At 38.9% G+C, this 26,093-nt stretch overlaps 1 protein-coding gene across 1 annotated transcript; it reads right to left on the reverse strand.

Moving 5' to 3' along the window:
• Positions 1–2: 2 nt before the first annotated feature.
• On the reverse strand, positions 3–26,093 carry LOC133577703 (kynurenine--oxoglutarate transaminase 1-like). Its single transcript, XM_061931681.2, has 25 exons — positions 25,727–26,093; positions 25,580–25,638; positions 25,224–25,371; positions 17,792–17,941; positions 15,656–15,742; positions 15,459–15,587; positions 15,282–15,402; positions 12,568–12,644; positions 12,410–12,499; positions 12,167–12,353; positions 8,170–8,246; positions 7,855–7,941; positions 7,720–7,778; positions 7,204–7,252; positions 7,086–7,125; positions 4,945–5,052; positions 4,711–4,870; positions 4,535–4,624; positions 4,408–4,457; positions 1,114–1,244; positions 976–1,048; positions 804–902; positions 635–737; positions 345–492; positions 3–274 (listed from the first exon to the last, which is right to left on the reverse strand). The coding sequence occupies exons 1-25, from the start codon at positions 25,805–25,807 to the stop codon at positions 209–211; spliced, it is 2,469 nt and encodes an 822-aa protein (XP_061787665.1). The 5' UTR covers positions 25,808–26,093; the 3' UTR covers positions 3–208.

Here is a 26,093-nt window from a genome sequence, read left to right on the forward strand (position 1 = left end):
CGTTGCAAACTTGGCGGATTTATTTATAAATTTAGCGAGTATCCAGATTCCTCTTTAAAAAAAAATGTTGCAAACTATTCTTTGGACGTTTTTTTGCCCACTTTGACTCTCACAGCGCCCATAAAAGTTGTCAATTATGCAAATTAGATGACATCATCCACCCTCCTGTACGCGCTGCAGTCCTACATATGCACCTTACTCCATTCTTTTAACTATTGGAAAAGGCTGCAGCTATCTTCGGTCTCAACGCTGCCATGGAAATTAAAATGGCTTCCTGTTCAAAAATAAAAATAAATAAAAGGTTACTTTCATCTTGACGTACCGCTGAAATATTGCACTCTTACTTCTGTGCGAATGGTGCGGCTTCCCTGACTGGGACACGTGTTGATGTAGTGGTCAAAGAGGTCGCTGGGACACGTCACATTCAGGTTTTGGTCAGCATCCAAACTGGCCTCCAAGCCTTCTAGGCCTCCAAAAACCAACAGAAGATGCCTGGAATGTCCAACGCGTAAGGAGTGTGAGGGTAAATGCCAGCCAAACAAGAGGTGTGGTGGTCTTGAGCAAGGCATCTCGGTCCCAGTGTGCCCTGCAGGTGGGCTCCAGCGTGTGTGGCTGTGAAAAAGCGAGCACCTACTTGAACGGCGGCAGCTTGGTCTCATCTACGTGGCTGCCTTTTTCAGACGTCCCGATGCTGAGATCGTAGCCTTTCTTGTGTGGACATTCTGTGAACACTGCACCTGTGCACACCAAGACTGTCAGACCCCGTTTGTGAGCAGGAACGTGACGTGGGGAAGGACACCTACTGAGGCAGGACGCCAGGCGGACCGTGTAACCCCAGTAGAGACCACCATGGGTCCTGGGCACGTGAGGAGCCACCACCACGCCTTTGAAGTTTTTGTTCTCTGAGAAGGGACAGGAAGACAGAGACATGCGTGACTGACTTGAAAACATTGACAACTTAAAAGAGACCGTCACCTGGCTTCTGTGTGCTGTTGAGCTGCACAGTGACTCGCAGCCCCGGCTGCAGATGTTTATCGATCCCAACCTCCTACAGGAAAGCCAGCCAGTCAGCGTTGGCAAGACTATTGAGTTTGTCCTTTTGTACGGTATTACCTTCCTCATCCCACAGTTGACAAAAGAGCCTTTTCCTGCTTTAGGCGGCCTGTTGAGGACGATGCCTTCTCTGTATTCCGATTCCTCATCGATCCTCATGTGGTGAGGACTGTCCAAGGGGTTCAGCAAACCTGGTGAAAGAAATAGACAAGTGTAAAAAATGATTGTAAAAACAACTGGTAGGTTTGAAGTAAATGCCATCTAGAGCCATCTAGTGGCCTAGTGGTTAGTGTCCGCCCTGAGATGGGTAGGTTGTGAGTTCAAACCCCGGCCGAGTCATACCAAAGACTATAAAAATGGGACCCATTACCTTCCTCCTTGGCACTCAGCACCAAGGGTTGGAATTGGGGGTTAAATCACCAAAAATGATTCCCGGGCACGGCCACCGCTGCTGCCCACTGCTCCCCTCACCTCCCAGGGGGTGATGAAGGGTGATGGGTCAAATGCAGAGAATAATTTTGCCACACCTAGTGTGTGTGTGACAATCATTGGTACTTTAACTTTAACTTAAAACATCCATCACACTACTATAATTCAAAATACTTTAAACCACCAGGGGGCAGTGACAGTAGATATAAACAGAGTATGGCCAACTCCTTTCACTGATCTCCTCAATGATTGGTCACTAGGCACTCACATGACTACAGGACGCCATGACTGCTAAAAACTTTGAGCTGACGCTATGTGTTTGCGGCGCTTCCTCAGTTTTTCAATGTGTACAAATGCCTTGTTTTGCATCAGGGGGCTGCTCCACTCGAGAGAACTGTGGAAAGTTTATATGTCGCTTTGCCCGCCACCCGGAAAGAAGACAGTTATTTGCAAACAACACTGTAGAACAGCATCTTGTGCGTGGTAATCACACAACACAACATCTGCGTTTTGTTCAGGAGAAAACACACAGAAGCTGATACAAATAATTGACAGAATAAATAATAAATGTAAGACATGATTTGACAGAAAACAGACTAACTTTGAATCTCAGTAAAACTAAAATAATGACATTTAGAAGCAGCAGAAGAGAAAGTCAAACAAATACAAATAGACAGACATTGAAAAAGTAAAATAAACCAAATTTTAGGTGCAATAATAGATGTGAAAATGAACTGAAAATCTAATAAAAAAATATACAATATAAAGTGGTAAGAAACATGTAAATAATGAATAAAGCTAAATATATTCTGGACCAAAAATCACTCCATATTCTCTACTGCTTGCCAGTGTTAGCATATCTGAGTTATTGTGCATAAATATGGGGAAATAACTACAAAAGTACACTTATTCACTTGGCATGTTACAATAAAAAACGCTCAGAATAATACATAAGTGATCCATACAGTGCCACAACAGTTGACATACTTCACACAAATATCACAATGTTTCTGTGATTGTTGGTCCAAAGCCATGGAAGATTTTGGTAAAACGAGGTTAATAGGTTGTTTTTTTCTCGTTTTGTGTATTTTTTTCGGGAGCTGGCCTGCTGGTCACGAAACACTGTAGCAGCAGAGTGCGTCAAATACGGCCGCAAAATTATACTTTGACAAAATAAGAGCATTTATACGTTCATGACCTGGATTAAGTTCAGAACTATATATATATATATATATACATATATATATATATATATATATATATATATATATATATATATATATATATATATATATATATATATATATATATTAGAGATGCGCGGTTTGCGGACACAACCGCGGAGTCCGCGGATTATCCGCGGGTCGGGCGGTTGAAATTAAAAAAAAAATTAGATTTTAAATAGATTCAGGCGGGTGGCAGTTAAACCAATTCGGAAATATATATACATAGTTAAATGTTGTTACCCACATACGAAAAACGAGCAGGCACCTGCAGCATGCCACAACAGAAGAAGAAAAAAAAAAGAGATGGCAACGCCGGCAGCAAACGTGGTACGCGACAAACTAAAAAAGGGAATACTACAGACCAGGGGAAAAAAAGGCCAGAAAAGTTCAGCGTGGAATCGTTTTTATGAGGTTGTAAATCAGGATGATAGTAATGCTGGCTACGTGATTTGCAAGAGCTGTGACGCTGTTTATGTCTACGACAGTCACAAAACCGGGACATCTAACATGGTGCATCACATTTGTGCAAAACCCCGAACCTCCACAAACACCCCGAGCATGAGCAGTTTCGTCCGCCGTGATCCCAGAAGAGTGCCACAGGATGTTAAAACAAGATAGAACGCAGCTGCCTGCAGCAGTTTGAGTGGCGCGAGCGCACTTGGAGGTGCGCTCAGCGCGGCTGCCAGATGATTGCGCACTGGTGTGCGTCTGGGCCGTGACAGCGTGGTACGCATTGAATGTCTCTGCTGCATTGGATCAGTCTCCTTTCTTTAACAGGCAAAAGCTTTATAACCTCACTAATGCCTTGCATCGTCTATATTAGATATATAACAACGGGCGGGTGGCGGATGGCGGGCGGGTGCGGTTTTGATTAAATGTTAGTTCGGGTGGATGGCGGATGGTTGACGACTTTTGTGATGCGGTTGCGGATGAAATAATTGCCTATCCGCGCATCTCTAATATATATATATATATACACATACGTATTATTTTGGCTTATTTTGTCAGAAAAAAACGACAGCAATTGCAGCCGCACAGTCTGTTGTTTAGTTGACCATACTCTCTTTGTACGCAACTCGGATAAAAGGCACTATGACGACGTAACTTGGCGGTCACTTTCTATTTTTGTAAAGCTCACACTTGTATATCATGGTGGTTCAATACAAAAAACATTTTCTCCCCATAAAAAAGTCCAATAGGCCAAACATTAGTTTAGGGATGTGAGCACCATTTGGGGAAAATGTCTATCAACATAAAGTCCTTCCACGGCAACCGCCCCAAAAAATTTAGAAAATTCAAGACTGCATTTCTTGCAATTGTGTGCATTTCTACACTATATTTTACCTTTAGAATGATTATCTACCAACCTCTTTTGGCTGTTTTTTTGACACTTACATTTCCCATGTACCACAGAATTAAAAACATTTTTAGTAGATGATTTACAAATAGTATCATTAAAAATGTAATGCAACATGCTATAACATGCATGCAAAGAACTCAGAAAACTTTTGGCAACTATCATGTAGCCACGCCTCCTCAGGTAATATACTTCCGGTGTTGTGACCTTTGTTTACAATCAGTCACCCCAAAATAATACCATCTCGCTGGCTACTCATAAATACTCTACAACAGGGGTGTCCAAACTTTTTGACTGGGTGGCCGCATTGGGTTAAAAAATGTCAGGGGGAACTTTTCATACCTGCATACTGCAAGTCTTGATGTTTTGGGAAGAACATCTTGCGCAGATACCTAATGCAGGGAAAACAAAGTCAGCCAAATGAGTTTAGATACGCGGATTGGTGAGGCTCTGGTCATCTCACACTCACTGTGGACATTCAAGGTATTGCAGTATCCTGGCAAGCTGAATACAACCGTGTCCTTTCCGGCCGACACCGGTAAACTCTCCTTCCACAGTCCTGTGGCACGCAAAAAAATGTAAAACTGCAGTCACGCTGCATTACAAAAAATCTCAAGTTGGACATTTACACTAGAAGCAACTCACTTGGCATCTTTCCCGTGCTCGTCAAACACGACGATCTCGTCCACACAGAAAACAACACAAGCACGTGCGATCTGTCCCGCCAGATAGGTCCGAAGCTCAGCCGACTGAGCGTTGTCCAGGACAGAACCGGGTAGAGCCACAGTCACGGTGTAAGGACGACCTGGGGAAGAAACAAAGGACATTTGGATTCATCAACATTCGGCTGCACAATCCATGAATGTGTTTGTTGTTTACCTTTAAGGATCTGCTCCTGTTCAATTTTCTCTTTCTCTACAGCCTGTTTCTCCCTTTCCAACTGTTTGATGAGCTTGGCGGCTTTCCTTTGCCTCTTGGCTTCCTGTACTATTAAGAACATGATAGGTGATGAGGTGAAATATACGGCAGGGCCAACACACAACATTAACTTCAAAAACATAAATGCTACAAGATCAAAATTACAAGCATGAGAGAAATACCAAAGGTTGACAGAACAAAACGGAAGTTAGCCAGGCTGCCAAGTAGGGCTGCATGATCAAGGTTTTAATTAGGGCGATAAATAACCGCAAGAGGCTGAGGATTTTATTTTTTCCGTCTCTGGCATTGAAGTGACAGACATGTTTGCTAATCAGCATTGTTGAGCTTCGCGTTTGTTCGTCTCTTGCTTCAAACATAGAGGAAGAGGTCTCACTATGTGTATCGCGTTTATTTAACAGTAGAATTAACTGAACGCAGTGAACCCTCTTCAGTCATCCACAATCTTTGTCTCGGTGGGCAGAGACCGGAGCGCAAACTTTATCCACACACACAGACAGCCTTCGTACTCACGACTGGCCAGTGAAAAGCGCTGCAAATGAACAAATATTTGGAGGGGGGAAAAAATGATTTTTGTGATAATATTTCAGCTTCAAATTGGATGGGCAATATACTTGACGATCGAGCAAGAATGCCGTGATCACGTGGTGGCAATGAACAAAAACACAACATCTGACCTCGTTTTTCCAACTGGAAGTAAATGCACTTTAAGACGTTTAATATTTAATTGAAGTAAATTTTTGCTGACAAAAATGAGAGTCCATTTTTGGTTATTTATTCAGGATAGCAAAGTTTTTACCTTCCAATTACTGTTTAACGGTAAACGTTAAATGGTTACTTGCATTATTATATATTATGATTACGCTACATCACAATGTATGAAACATGTTTTCCTTTACGCGTTATTTTTTCGTTAGTTTTATGCATTTGTATTTATGAAATATAGAATTCGCAAATTCAATCGCAATCAGGTTTTTTTCTCAAAACCGTGCAACATTTTGCACAAGACATAAGATCTGAGGCAAATCCATCTTTCAAGACTTAAAACGTGATATTACATGCTTTTAAAATTGCATTATTTTCTTGTGTTTCAGTTTGATGCATTTCTGTTTGGAGTATACAAAACAGTCAGCCCCTTTAGAAATATTCGCATACATCGTGTAAATTTAACATATTTTGTTATTTAACTGCACTGTGTTGACACTGTACCTCGGAGTCTTGTTCACGAGTGAGGGAAGAGTGGATGGTGAGATCGACAGGCGGATCGGTGCGGCGTCTTCAGTAATACGGACGCTGTATCGATCCGTTGTGGTGAAGAAGGAGCTGAGCCGGAAGGCAAAGCTCTCAATTTACCGGTCGATCTACGTTCCCATCCTCACCTATGGTCATGAGCTTTGGGTTATGACCGAAAGGACAAGATCACGGGTACAAGCGGCCGAAATGAGTTTCCTCCGCCGGGTGGCGGGGCTCTCCCTTAGAGATAGGGTGAGAAGCTCTGCCATCCGGGGGGAGCTCAAAGTAAAGCCGCTGCTCCTCCACATCGAGAGGAGCCAGATGAGGTGGTTCGGGCATCTGGTCAGGATGCCACCCGAGCGCCTCCCTAAGGAGGTGTTTAGGGCATGTCCGACCGGTAGGAGGCCACGAGGAATACCCAGGACACGTTGGGAAGACTATGTCTCCCGGCTGGCCTGGGAACGCCTCGGGATCCCCCGGTAGAACTGGACGAAGTGGCTGGGGAGAGGGAAGTCTGGGCTTCCCTGCTTAGGCTGCTGCCCCCGCGACCCGACCTCGGATAAGCGGAAGAAGATGGATGGATGGATGGATGGATGGATGGATGGATGTTGACACTGTATAATTATATACACTGTTTATAAAGCTTCACACTATTTGGTGATCACAACTTCGTACATTCGCACGGGTTTTCCAAATAAACTTCCTTGGCAACGAGAAAAATTCATCAATTATACAAATTGGAACTTAGTTGTTTCGAATATTGAACTGTAAAAATACATTGAATGTGATGCGTGAAAGCCAGCATAAGATTGCACGCAAGTAGCATCAAGCTAACAGTTTGCGTTACTCACATAGCGCTTTCCTTTTCCTCCAGTCCACCTTCTCCTCGGGCTAAATACACATTAAAACAAATATGCCAAAAGTTAAAAAGAAACGTTGTGCTGATGTAAAACATGAGTAGAGCAGTACCTGAGTGAACATAATTTTGGGCTTCTTCGCAGGTATCGAGTCAGACATGCTTTAAGCAGCGAAAGGGCTGTTTAACTGCTTCCGGGTCGCGTTCCAAATTTCAAAATAAGGGCTCAATATTCATCGGATGCTTCTCACAACGTGAGGTTTGAATTTAAAATTGCAACCAAGAAACTAAATCATGTCAGTTTAGAAATATACATTTATTATAATTTTATTACAATATAGATCATGTGACAATGTTTACTTCCTGTTACGTTACAATGCTAAAAACGTTGATTAAAACAACTGCTCATCACATTTCATGTATTTAAAAAACAACAACTATGCGTTGACAAACATAAGGAGAAACTACAGCACCTGTTAATAATAATAATAATTAAAAAAAAAAAGGCTCATATAGTGAGGATGTATTTCAGAAATATGGCTGAAAATTAATACGGCTCATAGGTCATGATTAGTTTAATTATGGACGTAAAGGAAATTAAAATAGATTAGGAAGTGCTTCATGTATCTTATTCTCCGCGACTCCACTTTCTCAGGATATCCTGTGCTGCCTCCAAGGTGGCGTCCTCCTTTATTGGGGGGAAACAAAAGAAAGAGTTCACGGATACAAGTAAATTTAAGGACGATGCGCTCGCATCGACGTACCTTGACGAAACAGAAGCGGATGTATTTGTCAAACTCTTTGCTGTGCTCTGGACTGTAGAACGCCGACACGGGTATGGTCGCTAAACCCTGCCGGGGAAGGGGAAAATTAAGGATAGATACGCTAAACGATACATTAACTTGGATTCTACTAAATCTTACTGATAAAAAAAAAAATGCGTGACCCTTTATTAAAGTTATATTAAATTACTAACTACATATAACTTCTTGAATGTCATTAAAGCATGTTAAATACATAACAAGTTTAATAATGGTCACAGTTTGACCCTGGAACGGATTATCTTCTTAAATATTTACCTTCTCTTTAATTAACCATTTGACAAATCTAAAGTCGTAGCATTCGTCTTTGGTGTTCTGGTCGTTGAGGTCCACCTCTGTCAATAAAACAAGCAGAAGTTACAAGCAGTGTTAGTTTTAGTTTAGATTATTGGTTTATGAAACAAGGACATAAACATGCAAAACAGTGGGCTATATAACAGTGGTATATGTTGACCCGTGTGTGGAATTAGCGCCCCTACACTGCGGCCCCTAAACTGCAGCCGCGAAGACGAGGCTTGGACCGATTAGGCTGGACAATATATTGTCCCGCAAATTATTGCCGACAAATGACACTATTGTCAGCATTATTTGGAGACAAAATGAAGCGCTAATGCAGGGGTGTCCAAATTGTGGCCCGAGGCCATTTGTAGCCTGTGGCACATTCTAAAAATACCATTAAAAAAACAGTGGAATGTAAGGAGAAAAAGTTGCAATGTTGACTAGTAACACAAAGCTGCCTTGCAGACTGTTTTTTTCTTTGAAGCTGTCTTTGTTTAATAACTATGTAATCAAAATCCATGTTATGAATTATTGACCTATTCACAGAACAAATTAATTAATTACATCACATCAAATATTCCAGTTTGAAATATTTTTTGGGGAAAATTATTGCATATTTTGCCTGTTTGCCATAAAAACTAAGTCTTCTTTGATAAAAAGGGCATAAAACAAAACCCCCAAAAACAAAAATAAAAACGTATACATGACAGATAGATTTACATTTTATCCAGAGACCTAAGCGTTCAAAGTTTTAAAAAAAGTTGTACTTATTTTTAACACTTTAAATCTAATAATGAATTAAAATCAATTGTGTGATGAATTATTGAACTATTTAAGGCTCCAATTACTTCACATGAAATATTCCACTTTGACATTTTTGGGGGCTGAAATATTGCACATTTTGTGTTGTTGGATTTTGATTAAAAAAAAGGACATAAAACATTTTTTTTAAAGTTGATCTAGAAATTAGAGCATTTAATTTAAAAAAAAAATAAATAAATAAATATATATATATATATATATAAATAAATGACTTATTTCTAACATTTTTATGACTGAAGCCCTTCAAACTTGAGGGGAGCACAAAATGTTGAAAAAATACACGTATTGTATTGGATTTAAAAATGAAAAATATCAAAATGGCCTCCGCATGCTTTGATTTTTCAGTGTGCAAAGTTTGGACACTCCTGCTACAATGTAATAATAATAATAAAAGTAATAATAATAATAATAATAATAAGTAACACTTTCAAATAAACTTGCATTTCTCTTAAGTATTGTTTTAATATTGTAATTGAAAGGGCCAAGAACTTTGAATTATGCTAAATTAATTAAAGTACCAATGGTTGTCACACACACACTAGGTGTGGCGAAATTATTCTCTGCATTTGACCCATCACCCTTGATCACCCCCTGGGAGGAGAGGTTGGGGGCGTGGTTAAGAGGGGAGGAGTATATTTACAGCTAGAATTCACCAAGTCAAGTATTTCATATATATATATATATATATATATATATATATATATATATATATATATATATATATATATCTACATCCTGAAAATATGCAAACAAAACTGTGTTTAGATAATTGATATGTCAAACTTGCATAAATAAATCTTAAGCAATATAACATAACTTGGCTTCTGAGAGCTTCAAAATGTAATGAATAAAATGCTAAAGTTGTTGATAAACAAGCAGTTATTTTAATAATTAAATATGGTCATTTTAAATAAATTATTATGATCATTTAAAATTAATTATTTCAAATATGTTTATTTTAATGTATAATTCTATGGCTGGGTGTAATAAGGAGTCAGAAAAAATACAAATACAATTACAATTAATTTTGATGTTTTTAGCAAAATATAGTAAAAATGTATATACTGTATATATTTTTTTAAAATGAATAAATATATTTATTTTCAGGTAAGAGAAACATAATAATACAATGTATCTCTAGTCTAGATGATTTAGTTCTTGTCACTCTGTTGTCCTCCCGTCTCTTCCCCAAGGATGGCTCCATGAGCTGGGCAAACGCCTGGAGATGCCCTACGTCAACAACACAGTTGGCGGCCCGTCGGCGCGCAGCTCGTACATTGCCGCCCTCTATTTCACCCTCAGCAGCCTGACCAGCGTCGGCTTTGGCAACGTGGACGCCTCGTATGGAATAACGAGATTGGGCAGGCACGCTGTTTATATTGTGGGAAAGCGGACGTGAAAAAAGACTGTCCTCACTCAGGTCGGCATGGAGCTGGAGGGGGCGTGGCCTCCAGCTCCGGCTGAAAAGCAGGAGATTTTCAGGAGAATATTTGTCCCGGGAGGTTTTCGGGAGAGGCGCTGAATTTCGGGAGTCTCCCGGAAAATTCGGGAGGGTTGGCAAGTATGCAAAAGCTAATATGATGGCAAAGATCACTAATTTATGTTGTATTTGTCTTTTTGTCGAAGGTTACTCCCCAAATGGGTTTCTTTTTGTAATTGATGCTGTATTGCTGCCTTTTCAAACGCTTGACCAAACCATTCAATTTTTTGCCAATATCACAATCAGATAGCGTCTGTCTTTTGCTCATCCTCCCATACGTCCCAAAAAAACACTTCTTCGCTCAAACACTTCCTCCTCTGTCGTCACATTCCCAAGGCAGACAAAAAGTCTGCAAGTTTTATTCGTTTCTCTCTTTTCTTTTCTGTTCGGAGCATATACTTTTCCTACGCTTTGCACCCCGCGGATTATAAAACGGTGCAGCTAATTTTTTGATTTTTCTTCGCTGACGGCAATAATGCAAATAGTTTAAAAAACAAACAAACACTGAAAAGGTCTGTTATTGTTTATTCTATGACACCCTCATTTGAACAATTTCGCTCACTGCAGGTGCTGCAGTTTTCTTCCATTTAGTGCTTTAAACTGGAAGTAGAAGTGCTGTTCCATCTTCTAGACGTCCATCTATTCGTATAGATAATTTAATCATCACTCCAATCAACGTTTGTAAGTTTTACAATATAACTACAACAATTCATACTTACTAAACCATCCCATGTGTGATGTCTGTAGGAGTGTTTTCAAGCATATTTATATGTGTTGTCATAATGTAATGAAGCTAGCGTCGTTTGCATTAGCTTATATGCTAACACGTTTACGAGTGTCTGTGTTAGTATTATTAACTTACAATGGCATTATTTTTGTATTGTTTCGGTTTCTCAAATTCCCCAATAAATTCACCAAAACGTCACCCTGGAGTTATTGAGTCTGTTTAGCTGATTGGAGAGCTAGCTTCCGCAGCTAGTGCGTCCATGACCATGACTTCTGTTTTGTTTGATCAGCCGTTTTACAGAAACCGTTTGGAAACAATTAATGTATGTAAATAAACATTTACAAAATATTTCTGTGTAAATAACTAATTTCACCACATATATGTCTGTGGCTTATAGTCCAATTCAGCTAATATAAGGGGAAAAAATAATATGTTCCCAAATTTTGTGAGTGCAGCATAAATACCGATACGTTCTAAAGTCCGGTAAAATACGGTATTTAAAATACCTTAGCTCTCTGTGGACATTTCTTTACTGAATAAGAAAAAAATCCAAAAACAATGACTGACAAGAGGGTTCATTTAATTCTACTATTGAATAAATAGTGCACAGAGTGAACCCTCTTGCACCCTGTTTGAAAGTGAGAGACGAACAAAACATAAACACACGGACATGGCAACTTATCGATGCCGGCAAAATGATTGAGATCTTTTTCACTTATCGTTTTGAATAATTGATTTATAGATTGGCCAGGGCCTAGCGCCGACTAAACCAAACCGTCTGCAGGAAAGAAATTGACATCTACGTTCCCCCCAAAAATCTTGCGTCACCAAGAATTCAAAGCGTTTTGGTAGAGAATTGCAAGTCACGTCCCCGCCACAGCGTTATAACAGAGAAGCTAAAACCGCCCCTGGATCCAGGTCTTAAAATTGTTTGGAGCGGCACCTACTGACAGAGGAGATGTCCGCCATCATGAAGTAGCCGCCCTCGGGCATTATGGGCTTCAAACCCACGCTCTCCAAACACTTGGCCAGCTTCTCCCTCTTGTGGTGCAACATGGCGGGCAGCTGCTGGAAGTAGCTATCCGCCGAGCCAAACAGCTCATACTCTCGCTCAAAGCCGCGAGCGACCGCCTCCTGTGGGGGCAGTAAGGAGCACAGTTTGTCTTCATCATCACCATGCTTCTCCTTACCTGAGCGGCCGTGGCACAGTGGTACACAGAGTTCTGATGGACGGTCATCATATGATTGATGACAGGTCCGGCGCCAATCGCCCAGCCCACCTGAAAGAGACCAACGCCACCGATCAGTGCCAGCAACACAAACAACACCGATCCGAGTCGACTGTCACCTTCCACCCCGTCGCGCTAAACGTCTTCCCTGCGCTTCCAATCGTGATGGTGCGCTCCCACATGCCGGGCAGGCTGGCTGTGGGCAGAGCGAACACAAATGATGAACTATTAGCTCTCACTTGTTTTCTTTGTCTCATACAAAAAAAAGTCCAGATTCCAGTGCACTGGTTTCCTGTGAGTGAACGTACAAAGTCTTTACTTCATAGGTAAAATATCAAGTACAGTACGTACTTGTTAGCTACGTGTGATCATTGACTACTGCATTGATACAGTACATAAATTCTGGAATAAATGACCAGGAGTAGGCCTGGGCGATAAAATGATATCAATATACATCACACGTTCATTCATTAACGGTGTTGCAAAAAAGATCAGTTAGAATAATACATAATGTTGAATATAGAGAACATACAAACCCCTTATTTATTGAATCAAAAATACTGAAATTCCATGACATAGTGAATTTGCAAACAGTTAAAATTATGCACAAAGCAAACTATAAACTGCTACCCAAGAATATACAACAATTCTTCTCAACAAAAGAGGAGAAATATAATATTAGAGAAAAATTTAATTTAAAACATTTGTACGCATGTACAACACTTAAGACCTTCAGTATATCAGTATGTGGAATTAAATTAAGGAATGGATTAAGCAAATAAATCAAATAATGTACTAATATGATCCACTTCAAGAAACTCTTCAAACTTAAAGTGTTTACAAAGTATAAAGAAGAAGAACCATGATAAACATTCTGAATTTATCTCATCCATCCATTCATTTTCAAGATAATCTCATCTCACCATATGAAATATAACTTACTTCACCAAGTATGATTTATTTATTGTTATTGTTATTACTTATGGAGTATATTGTGAATAAATTGAGAACAGGAAGTGAACAAAAGTTTTAGCAACTGCTATGTAAAGGAAAAGGGGTAGGATTAAATAAGCTCTGCTTCTTCCTACTCTTTTTCAAACATGTTGAATAGAGAAACTGGAAACTGTGATGTATCATGTTGTATGCATGCATGTTCCAAATAAACTCAAACTCAACTCAACTTACGTAAACGATATCAATTGAAAATGTGTTTGATTAAATAATCCACATTTTTTTCTTCGTCGTATTATTGGGGACGGCGTGGCGTGGTTGGGAGAGTGGCCGTGCCAGCAACCTGAGGGTTCCTGGTTCAATCCCCACCTTCTACCAACTTCGTCACGTCCGTTGTGTCTTTGAACAAGACACTTGCTCCTGATGGGTCGTTGTTAGGGCCTTGCATGGCAGCTCCCGCCGTCAGTGTGTGAATGGAAATAAAAATTATGAGTACCTTGAAGGTAGAAAAGCGCTATACAAGTATAACCCATTTAAAGAGAAGAGAAAGTTGCAAAGTATAATTTAAGTATCAGTAGTTTTTTCACTAAATACTCAAGTAATTTTTCGAATGACTACTTTTTACTTTTACTTGAGTCATATTACCCTAAAGCAGGGGTCTTCAGCATTTTTCGGCCAAGGACCCCCAAACTGATAGAGCGATAGACCCTCATTTATATATCCTGTATACAATGATGTTTTGAATGGTCCTAAAGGTACTTTGTTATTGCGCAATACTAAAATATTCAAATAGTAAGGTATAACGCCGCTAACCGCTAGCTGTCACCAGCAGGCAATTGGTGTGCTAATTGCTAGCTTGCAACTTGCGTCGCCAATGATAGATGGCATCTGGTGTGCTAATTACTGGCTATTTTAAATGCTAAAATAGATCCAATAATATAATTACTTATTCATGTTTTTTATTTTAAACTTGCAAGGTACAGCAAGTACATTGTTTATGACACTTCTATTTCTAAGCTACATTACAGAGTGTTAATGTGTATTTAAAGAAAATTGAATTTGGTGTAAAATTGCCTAGGTAATATAAAATAATTACTGAAAACATAGTCTAATCCAGTGTTTCTTAACCACTGTTGGACCGCCAAATAAATATCTGTTTCTCACCTGTGGTCCATATAAGGTCTGCAATGGTACCTAGCTGTAATACACTTTTCCACCACTTGTGGCAGTAAAGACAATTTCAAATGAACAGAAGAAATCTGGTGCTAAAGTCACTGAGAAGTTTCTTCAGCGGAAAAATTATGACTAAAGTGGTGAAGCTGTATTTTCATTTGCACTTCAATTTTAATGACGGTTTAGAAACGTATTCTTTATTAATTTATTTATTTTACCACAACAATTGTATGTACATTTTTTGTCAGTTACTAGTTACATTTGATTAGTACTTATTTTTCTAATCAGTCTGACCTAAGCCTAAGGTTTATGTTTTAAATATATAATAGTATTTGTGATTAACACATGCTTTTATATCATTTGACAAGGTTGTAAACTGTAAATAGGTTAGATATAATTATTGGATACCATTAAAATCCAGAGTAAAATGACTAATTCAGTGTTGATCTTTGAGTGGACCCCAGACACCTCTGTAGTGGAAAAGTTGGCACCAGAGTTGAAAAACGTTAAGAACCCCTGGTCTAATCAACCAAAAACTCCCCTCCAGTACCTCTGCAGGCCCCCGGGGATCACGGACCCCCTGTTGAAAACCCCTACTCTAAAGCAACTGTACTCTTAATTTTTACAATGACTGGCTCTCTACCCACCTTTGACAGTATTGTAACATAAAACCGTGATTTGTTTACAGTATTTCCCTGGGACACCTCACCTATTTTCACGTGCTTGGCAGCGTCGTAAGTGAGCCACTCGTACACCTCGTCACTGATGCACAGCACGTCGTGTTTGACGCACAAGTCAGCGATCATCTGGAGCTCCGCCCTCTTGTACACCTGCAAGGTTACGCATCAAAAAGGGGCACGGCTCGAAAGCAGCGTGCTCATCCCACCTTCCCGAGCGGGTTGTTGGGCGTGTTGAAGACGATGGCTTTTGTGCGCGGGGTGAATTTAGCAGCCAGCTCGTCGGCGGACAGGACCCAGTCGCCGCTTGACAGGACGCCGTCGCCGCTTTCCACTCTCTGCCAGAAAAGAGGTGATTGTGTCAGCTGTGCTCAGTGCAAAATGACGCATTTAGTCGAGCGCTTACTGGCCTCAGAGGAACATAGACAGCCTTCCCACCCGCCATCTTCACCATGGGCTGGTAGCAGTCAAAGAAAGGCTCCACGATGATCACCTTGAAAGACACATGTTCAATATTTGCCAACAAAATATCAATGGCTAAAACTAGAGATCGATCGATTATCGCCGCTGATATTTGGCCTTTTGGCAAGGCCCTTTTTTATTAATATCAGCCTTCTTTTGAACAACTACAACATAACTACGCCAGCAGATACAATATATACCAGCATTTTGTATACATAATAACCACTGCTCAATCACCAGCCCGTTTCCCCCTTCCCTCCTGCAGTACGTCTCTTCTGCTTACCTGTTAAAACTTCCAGTTTTTTGCCGGGATGTCCAGTTTTTGTCCTTCTTTCTTGGCATCTTCCCGGTTCTGTTTTGTTTGTTTTCTGCAGCGATCGATCACCCAACAAGCCTCCGTCCGCAACACTCGGAGCGTGGGCTCCTTAAAGGGGAACTACACTTTCGGAATTTGTTCACAATCATTATGAAATACATGACGGATAGATTTTTTTTAATGCATTTGAAATATCAAACAAATTTGATCAAAAGTCAGCTTACAATGGAGCCTATGAAGCCCTTAAAAACATCCAAACACCTCCATTAATGTTTTATATCAATAATGAAAGTATATATGTAATTCAGTAACGGGCACATTTATAATAACATTTATATTTACGTATTTTGATCATTTTAAGTGTACGCAGCGCATTAATTTAAAAAACGCATAACAACGTTCTCTTTTTTCTTAACATCAATGATTATTACTCATTGCAGACTTCATGAGAGCCAACAAACATAATAAAACATCACTTACTGTACAAGGCCTTCTGTCATTAGGATGCCGACAAATAGAATCTTGTTATATTCCTGTTTAGATGAAGAATGACTCATAATCCTCGCAAAGAAAAGCGGAGTGGAGCCAAGGGTACTTTCATGTCGTTTTCCGAGTCTGAATTGGCCGTTAAGTGTACCAACTTGTCGGAATACGTCCTCAGCCTTCTTCTATCCAGGTGAGAGGCATTATTTATGATCTGGAATAAACTTCCAGGGAGCAAGGAAGCGAGGAAACAGCCAACCACTCGGTGATGTAAACAGTTATGTAAATAAATAAAATATACAATGTAAATAGTTTGTCTGCGTTAGCGCTTATAATAACAATATTTAATTCACAAAATGTATTGTTGACGCTTTTTGGATGTTTTTTTTAATGGATTTTATGGGCGCAACAGAGAACCTCTATTGGCCCACTTTAAGTGGACTTTTATTTACGAGTTAGAATGCATTAAAAAATAATCCATCTGCTGTCATGTCTTTCATAATGATTGTAAACGATAGGCAAAATTCCAAAAAAAGTGCAATTCCCCTTGACAGGAGCTTGTTTCATGGTCCGTGATTCAATCAAATAACGTGATAGAGATGGACGGACATGAAGACGACAGAAAAGAAATCGCTGCGAAAAATACGAAGTTTGTGTTAATATCTTGACAAATAGGAAACTATTTGGAAATAGGAAATTATTCGGTAATATTATAAAAGCAAAGAAGAGCAGGCAGCTGCTCACATAGTCTCATATTTTCTGTAACATCCAGGAAGAAATTATGTCAGCCAGCTTGAAGAATTCACTATAATCTATGTGGAGAAGCCCAGAATTATTTTTATTTAAACGTTCCCAAGATTTCAGGGTTCCTCACAAGGAAACTTTACAATGTATTAAATCCATAAACCACTATAAAATTGAGTAGATGGCGAGTTATTGTTATTTTTAGCAATTTTCTCAGGAGATTTGCCACATGCAAATGTTGATGCTCATCTTGAACACACTTAATAAAAGGTGTTTGTGAAATTCCCTGTTGTTTTTGTGCTAACTTAACCACAACATTAGCGCTGCATAAAACATTGTCGCTACTGGTCCGACCTTTCCTAAAATATCATGTTAAAAAAGCAACTATTTGTCCAGCGGTTTACTAAAATATACTACTCCTGTTTAAATAACTCTTACTGCTATCGACCTCCTTAAACAAAAATAATTGATATCGAGCCTGAAAAAAACATATTGGTCGATCCCTAGCTAACCACATGACGTGATGAGGACTCTCACCTCATCTCCTTCGTCAATTAGGGCCTGGAAAGCACAGAAGAGCGCCTGGTAGGCGCCAACGGTGACCAGGATGTCCTCCATTGGGTCGATCTCATGTGCGAAAATTCCGCTGAAAAATTTGGCCAAGCTCTTCACAAGAGGAGGGTGACCCTGAGGAGGGAAGAAGGTGCTTTCTTTAAATCCTGACTGCAAATGAGTTCATACAATGACACTAAAACCTGAGGAATTTTTTAGTTTGCAATTACGTGAGCGGGACGCCGACAAGAAAGTGGTGGAATAAAAAAATATGTAAATATGTATCTTGGTCATAAAAATGGGTTGCTTTATAACAGTGTCAAATATTTTGTGCTGTCAAACGATGAACATTTTTTAATCAAAATAATCACAAGGTTGCTTTGGATTAATTTTGATTAAATATAATTCATTTTTTATCCAAATTAACACTGTTTCATTTTGAGCAAAGGGACTGCATTCATGTGTTCATTTTGACAGCACCGAAAATAGCACGTCTCAAAATTGTACTAGTAGTAGTTTATTTTGGACATGTTAAAAACAAAAACATAACTTTAGAAATAGTAATAAAAAAAGAAAAATGATGTAAAATGATATGAAAGCATATGTTAATCACAAATATTACTATCAAGGCTTAGGTCAGACTGATTACAAAAATAAATACTAATCAAATATACTGCAAAAGAAAAGACTCATAAAACAATTACACAATAAATACATTCTAACTAAATTAATAATAAATAATTATTTTTTTTTAAGTAAAGTTTCTACAAAATTTAAAATACAGCTTCATTACTTTAGTCATAATTTTTGCGCTTAAGAAACTTCTCTATGACTTTAGCTACAGACTTCTTCTGTTTGTTTAATATTGTCATTATTGCCAAAAGGGACAAGCGGTAGAAAATGGATGGATGGATGGATGTCACAAGTGGTGGAAAAAATGTAGTACAACTGTACTGCTACAGTACTGCTAACAGTTCAGAAACAGGTATTTTTTTGGCGCCCTCTAGGGGGCGCTAGCGGCCCAACAATGGGCCCGATAGTTAAGAAACACTGGTATGACACAAAGGTGTTTTTATGGTGCGTTCAAGGACAGCTGATTGGAGGAGAACACCGCAACGCCCACCAGAACTCTCTTATCAGTAAAATTAAGAAAAACAAAACATCCAAAATAGTGGGCTTTCAAACAGTGGGTCTATTTATTTTAGTTATTCTTAAAAAAGCTAAAGATTTCATTGTGTGTATAAGTACTTTTGAGCACATTCAACGATTCCGCGATAATAATAATAACAACTCGATCATTTCAGCCACAATAACAGTGATATGCAATTTTCATATTGTTAAATCACTAATACAGTAGTACAAGACCGTGGCTCATAAAGTCTGTATAGGTCTTATTTTTTACTGTTATTAATGTATGACTACTATATTTTAACAAAAAAATTTAAAAGTGACCATATGGGTGTTTCATTTCTAGAGGGCTCTGATAATTTTATGAAAAGGTATATAAACAGTGGTAAAACAAGTTTTAATGGTCTACCTATAAAAATATTAGATTTAGGTTAGGCACAGACCTAAATAACAGCGATAAAGAATAGCTACAGTGAGGGATTGGTATCGTTCACATTTGAACCGATACATTACCAATTATTGATATAAATCGATACCGGTACTCAACTTCACCAATTTTCTGTAATTTTGTGTGCTTTAATATACATTGTGTTTGACGATAAACCTTTATTTTTTTAATGTAACCTTTAAAAATTAGCTGATTATGATAACTGTGCTGTCCAGTTCTTATATCTTGTTTTATGATTCCATGTGTGCCTCATTTGCAATGCAGTTGCACTTCCAAGACATTAAAGGGCAGTGCTGTAGAGGACAGGGGTGCCTGCACTTTTTCAGCAAGCACCCCTGGTTTGTATGTATGTGTATATATATATATATATATATATATATATATATATATATATATATATATATATAAATATTTATATATATATATACATATATACAAACCCCGTTTCCATATGAGTTGGGAAATTGTGTTAGATGTACAAACCTCGTTTCTATATGAGTTGGGAAATTGTGTTAGATGTAAATATAAACGGAATACAATGATTTGCAAATCCTTTTCAACCCATATTCAATTGAATGCACTACAAAGACAAGATATTTGATGTTCAAACTCATAAACTTATTTCTTTTTGCAAATAATAATTAACTTAGAATTTCATGGCTGCAACACGTGCCAAAGTAGTTGGTAAAGGGCATGTTCACCACTGTGTTACATGGCCTTTCCTTTTAACAACACTCAGTAAACGTTTGGGAACTGAGGAGACACATTTTTTAAGCTTCTCAGGCGGGATTCTTTCCCATTCTTGCTTGATGTACAGCTTAAGTTGTTCAACAGTCCGGAGGTCTCCGTTGTGGTATTTTAGGCATCATAATGCGCCACACATTTTCAATGGGAGACAGATCTGGACTACAGGCAGGCCAGTCTAGTTCCCGCACTCTTTTACTATGAAGCCACGTTGATGTAACACGTGGCTTGGCATTGTCTTGCTGAAATAAGCAGGGGCGTCCATGGTAACGTTGCTTGGATGGCAACATATGTTGCTCCAAAACCTGTATGTACCTTTCAGCATTAATGGTGCCTTAACAGATGTGTAAGTTACCCATGTCTTGGGCACTAATACACCCCCATACCATCACAGGTGCTGGCTTTTCAACTTTGCGCCTATAACAATCCGGATGGTTCTTTTCCTCTTTGGTCCGGAGGACACGACGTCCACAGTTTCCAAAAACAATTTGAAATGTGGACTTGTCAGACCACAGTACACTTTCCCACTTTGTATCAGTCCATCTTTGATGAGCTCAGGCCCAGCGAATCCGACGGCGTTTCTGGGTGTTGTTGATAAACGGTTTTCGCCTTGCATAGGAGAGTTTTAACTTGCACTTACAGATGTAGCGACCAACTGTAGTTACTGACAGTGGGTTTCTGAAGTGTTCCTGAGCCCATGTGGTGATATCCTTTACACACTGATGTCGCTTGTTGATGCAGTACAGCCTGAGGGATCGAAGGTCACGGGCTTAGCTGATTACGCGCAGTGATTTCTCCAGATTCTCTGAACCCTTTGATGATATTACGGACCGTAGATGGTAAAATCCCTAAATTCCTTGCAATAGCTGGTTGAGAAAGGTTTTTCTTAAACTGTTCAACAATTTGCTCACGCATTTGTTGACAAAGTGGTGACCCTCGCCCCATCCTTGTTTGTGAATGACTGAGCATTTCATGGAATCTACTTTTATACCCAATCATGGCACTCACCTGTTCCCAATTTGCCTGTTCACCTGTGGGATGTTCCAAATAAGTGTTTGATGAGCATTCCTCAACTTTATCAGTATTTATTGCCAACTTCTTTGTCACGTGTTGCTGGCATCAAATTCTAAAGTTAATGATTATTTGCAAAAAAAAAAAAGTTTATCAATTTGAACATCAAATATGTTGTCTTTGTAGCATATTCAACTGAATATGGGTTGAAAAGGATTTGCAAATCATTAATAATAATAATAATAACTGGGATTTATATAGCGCTTTTCTAAGTACCCAAAGTCGCTTTACATGTAGAACCCATCATTCATTCACACCTGGTGGTGGTAAGCTACTTTCATAGCCACAGCTGCCCTGGGGTAGACTGACGGAAGCGTGGCTGCAATTTGCGCCAACGGCCCCTCCGACCACCACCTATCATTCATCATTCAATTCACCGGTGTGAGTGGCACCGGGGGCAAAGGGTGAAGTGTCCCGCCCAAGGACACAACGGCAGCGATTTTTTTTTTGGGATGGTAAGAGGCGGGGAGCGAACCTGCAACCCTCAGGTTTCTGGCACGGTTGCTCTACCCACTACGCCATGCCGCCCCAATCATTGTATTCCGTTTATATTTACATCTAACACAATTTCCCAACTCATATGGAAACGGGGTTTGTATATATATATATACTTGTTTGTCACAACAAACATTCATGAATTTATTATGGGTCTACTGAAAATGTGACCAAATCTGCTGGGTCAAAAGTATACATACAGCAATGTTAATATTTGGTTACATGTCCCTTGGCAAGTTTCACTCCAATAAGGCGCTTTTGGTTGGCTATCCACAAGCTTCTGGCAAGCATCTGGTTGAATTGTTGACCACTCCTCTTGACAAAATTGGTGCAGTTCAGCTAAATTTGTTGATTTTCTGACATGGACTTTTTTCTTCAGCATTGTCCACATGGTCTCAATGGGGTTTAAGTCAGGACTTTGGGAAGGCCATTCTAAAACCTTAATTCTAGCCTGATTTAGCCATTCATTTACCACTTTTGATGTGTGTTTGAGGTCAATGTCCTGTTGTAACACCCAACTGCGCGCAAGACCCAACCTCCGGGTTGATGATTTTAGGTTGTCCTGAAGAATTTGGAGGTAATCCTCTTTTTTTATTGTCCCATTTACTCTCTGTAAAGCACCAGTTTCATTGGCAGCAAAACAGGACCAGAGCATAATACTGCCACCACCATGCTTGACCGTAGGCCTGGTGTTCCTGGGATAAAGGGCTCACCTTTTCTCTTTCAAACATATTGCTGGGTATTGTGGCCAAACAGCTCAATTTTTGTTTCATCTGACCACAGAACTTTCCTCCAGAAGGTCTTATCTTTGCCCATGTGATCAGCAGCAAACTTTAGACAAGCCTTAAGGTGTTGCTTCTGGAGCAAGGGCTTCCTTCTTGGCTTCCTCTCAGTCCATGGCGATGCAAAACACCCTTGACTGTGGACACTGACACCTGTGTTCCAGCAGCTTCCAATTCATTGCAGACCTGCTTTTTGGTGGTTATTGGTTGACTCTTGATCATCCTGACTAATGTTCTCTCAGCAGCAGGTGCTAGCGTGCGTTTTCTTCCTGATCGTGGCAGTGACAAAACTGTGCCATGCACTTTATACGTACGAACAATTGTCTGCACAGTTGCTCTTTGGACCTTAAGCTGCTTTGAAATGGCTCCAAGTGACTTTCCTGGCTTGTTCAAGTCAATGATTCGTTTTTTCATATCTGTGCTGAGTTCCTTTGACTTTCCCATTGTCGCGTTTGTAACCGAGTCTAATGACTGCATCACAAGAGCCCTATTTAAATGGGCTCAGATAAGTCAACAGGTGTCGTCAATCATAATCACTCACATGAAGTTAAGAGGCCATGCCATGAAGCTAATTTGATTGGATTGTAACTTTTCTACATCACCAAAATTGATCATGTTGCTGTATGTACACTTTTGACCCAGCAGATTTGGTCACATTTTCAGTGGACCCATAATAAATTCATAAAAGAACCAAACTTCATGAATGTTTTTGTGACAAACAAGTAAGTGCTCCAATCACTCTATCAATAAGAGTTGTAGAAATTATTAGAAACTCAAGACAGCCATGACATTATGTCCTTCACAAGTGTATGTCAACTTTTGACCACGACTGTGTATATATATATATATATATATATATATATATATATATATATATATATATATATATATATATATATATATATATATATATAATAGATGTTTTTTATTAACATGTTAAAGGTGTTTAATAAAAATACAAACATGTTTAACGCTTAAAGAGTCCCTTCTTTCTTGAAGACGAGAATATAAATTTGTATATTACTTTATTGTGATGACTTGCATTTATTGGAATCAGAAAGGATTCACAGTAGTGCTGATAAGTTTCACAACTTTTAATGTATATTGTGAAGTCATCCTCTCTTTCTAATACCACAGCAAAAAGTGTTTATTTTTTAGCTTCTTATTTGTCCAGCTTCCATTCTCGTTTTTTTTATACCCTTTACAAGAAATACATTGGAGTTAACTGTGTAGCTCGCTGGCTTGTATGCGCTATTTTTTCGGAGAGCCTTATATTGTTTGCGCAGGCAGGATGGAGCAGCACTTTTATTGGGAAGACAGGAACTGTGCGATTGGTCTTTAAATTTGTGACAGCCGATACGAAGAGAGAGAGTTTGTTGAAATAAAAATTGCGTCTCGCGTTGCTGCGGCCGTTTTTTCCAGCATACTGAACTGGCAGCAGCCAGCGTCATCTCGTAAGCTTCTCGGGTGCTGTGAATGTGAATCAAGTGACATCATAGTGAAGATTGATGATCAGAAATATTTAAGCATTTTTTTTTTTTTTTATACCTCGCGATCGACCCACACACCTTCCGCTATCAACCGGTAGCTCGCCATCGACCTAATGGGCACCCCTGGTATAGGCTATCCACGTTTGGCCTGTACTGACTGTATATATCATTTATATATATATATATATATATACTGTATATATATATATATATATATATATATATATATATATATATATATATATATATATATATATATATATATATATATATATATAGGTAAAAGCCAGTAAATTAGAATATTTTGAAAAACTTGATTTATTTCAGTAATTGCATTCAAAAGGTGTAACTTGTACATTATATTTATTCATTGCACACAGACTGATGCATTCAAATGTTTATTTTATAATTTATAATAATAATAATAAACATTTGAATGCATCAGTCTGTGTGCAATGAATAAATATAATGTACAAGTTACACCTTTTGAATGCAATTACTGAAATAAATCAAGTTTTTCAAAATATTCTAATTTACTGGCTTTTACCTGTATATATATATACACACATATATACAATCGGGACTGCAACTAACGATTAATTTGATAATTGATTAATCTGTCGATTATTACTTCGATAAATCGATTAATAATCGGATAAAAGAGACAAACTACATTTCTATCCTTTCCAGTATTTTATTGGAAAAAAACAGCATTCTGGCACCATACTCTTTTTGATTATTGTTTCTCAACTGTTTGTACATGTTGCAGTTTATAAATAAAGGTTTATAAAAAATAAAAATAAAAAAATTGCCTCTGCGCATGCGCATAGCATAGATCCAACGAATCGATGACTAAATTAATCGCCAACTACTTTTTATAATCGATTTTAATCGATTTAATCGATTAGTTGTTGCAGCCCTAATATATATATATATATTCCTCACGCACTAATTGACTGAAAGAGCGCGCACTTGCCGATAATGTTACGTTATCGATGGAAAATGCATTTTTAGACAATATGATTTGCTTGAGCAGCGAAGGAGACACCGAGAGTAACAAGCGGTAGAAAATGGATTAGAAAGGAAATTGTTTTATTTTTTTTAACGCTTAACTTGGGACTTCCCGCGGGACGGATTTTAGACGCTGGCGGGCCGTAGTTTGGGGAACCCCTGGTTTAAACAAATGATTTGGAAGCGTATATGACCCGTTTGTCTAGGTCACTTCTGGAAAATGCAAGAAGTTCTTGTGGTCCACTTACAAAGGCACGTGTGTACTGATGCATGGTGGGACCTCCACTCAGAGCTTTACGGAAGGCATCTTGAATAAATTCAGGAGGAGCAAAGTCCGGGAAGCCTTGCCCGAGGTTGACCACTTTGTAGTTGGCTGCAAGCTCTGTAAATTCAACCCTGTTTGAAGCAAAAAATGTATCATTAAAATAATAACACATCGGAGCAGTCGAATTGAGTATGCTATCTTTTAATATGAATATAATGTGACGAAGAGTCGGATTGGCTACACTCCGTTCACTTGTCACGTGATAAGAATTAGATTTGGAATTAAAAAAAAAACCAATGCAAATAATAATGTGAGAGTCCTTGCAGTTCTTTTTCTTACCAAAGGTTTTTATCGACTCCTTCGGTCCTGCTGGCGCGGAGTTTTCGTGACATGATTGTCTGGAGAAAGAAGCGAGAGAGAAAATAATATTTACCAAAGGTCAAAATTGATAGTGATTAAGACGCTTCATTGCGCAACTATACTCACATTCGGAAGATTTGCAGTCACAACTTTCACAATAAATGCAGTCGCAGGAGTGTCTTTAAAGGGTAAAATGCGTGCATACATGTGGGGTTTTGTGCCGCTACCTGAGACTTCTTGAGGGTGTTTGTGTTGATTTAGACGCCGGCGGTGACTCGTTTGTTTTGATAGTGCACTTCCGCTATGAGCCGGGTAAGATGTGACGGAGACGCGGCGTAAAACTACAAAAAAACTAACTAATTAATACAAAATACAGCAAAATAATTCAACAGCATTATTTTTTGTATTAAGGAATTTTCACTATTTCTGAAATGCTTTCTAAAATGTGTGGCAGTCGCGTAAGCTAGCGTAGCCCAACTCAAAATGGCAGGAC

Source organism: Nerophis lumbriciformis, linkage group LG39 (genome assembly GCF_033978685.3).
Source record: "Nerophis lumbriciformis linkage group LG39, RoL_Nlum_v2.1, whole genome shotgun sequence".
NCBI lineage: Eukaryota > Metazoa > Chordata > Actinopteri > Syngnathiformes > Syngnathidae > Nerophis > Nerophis lumbriciformis.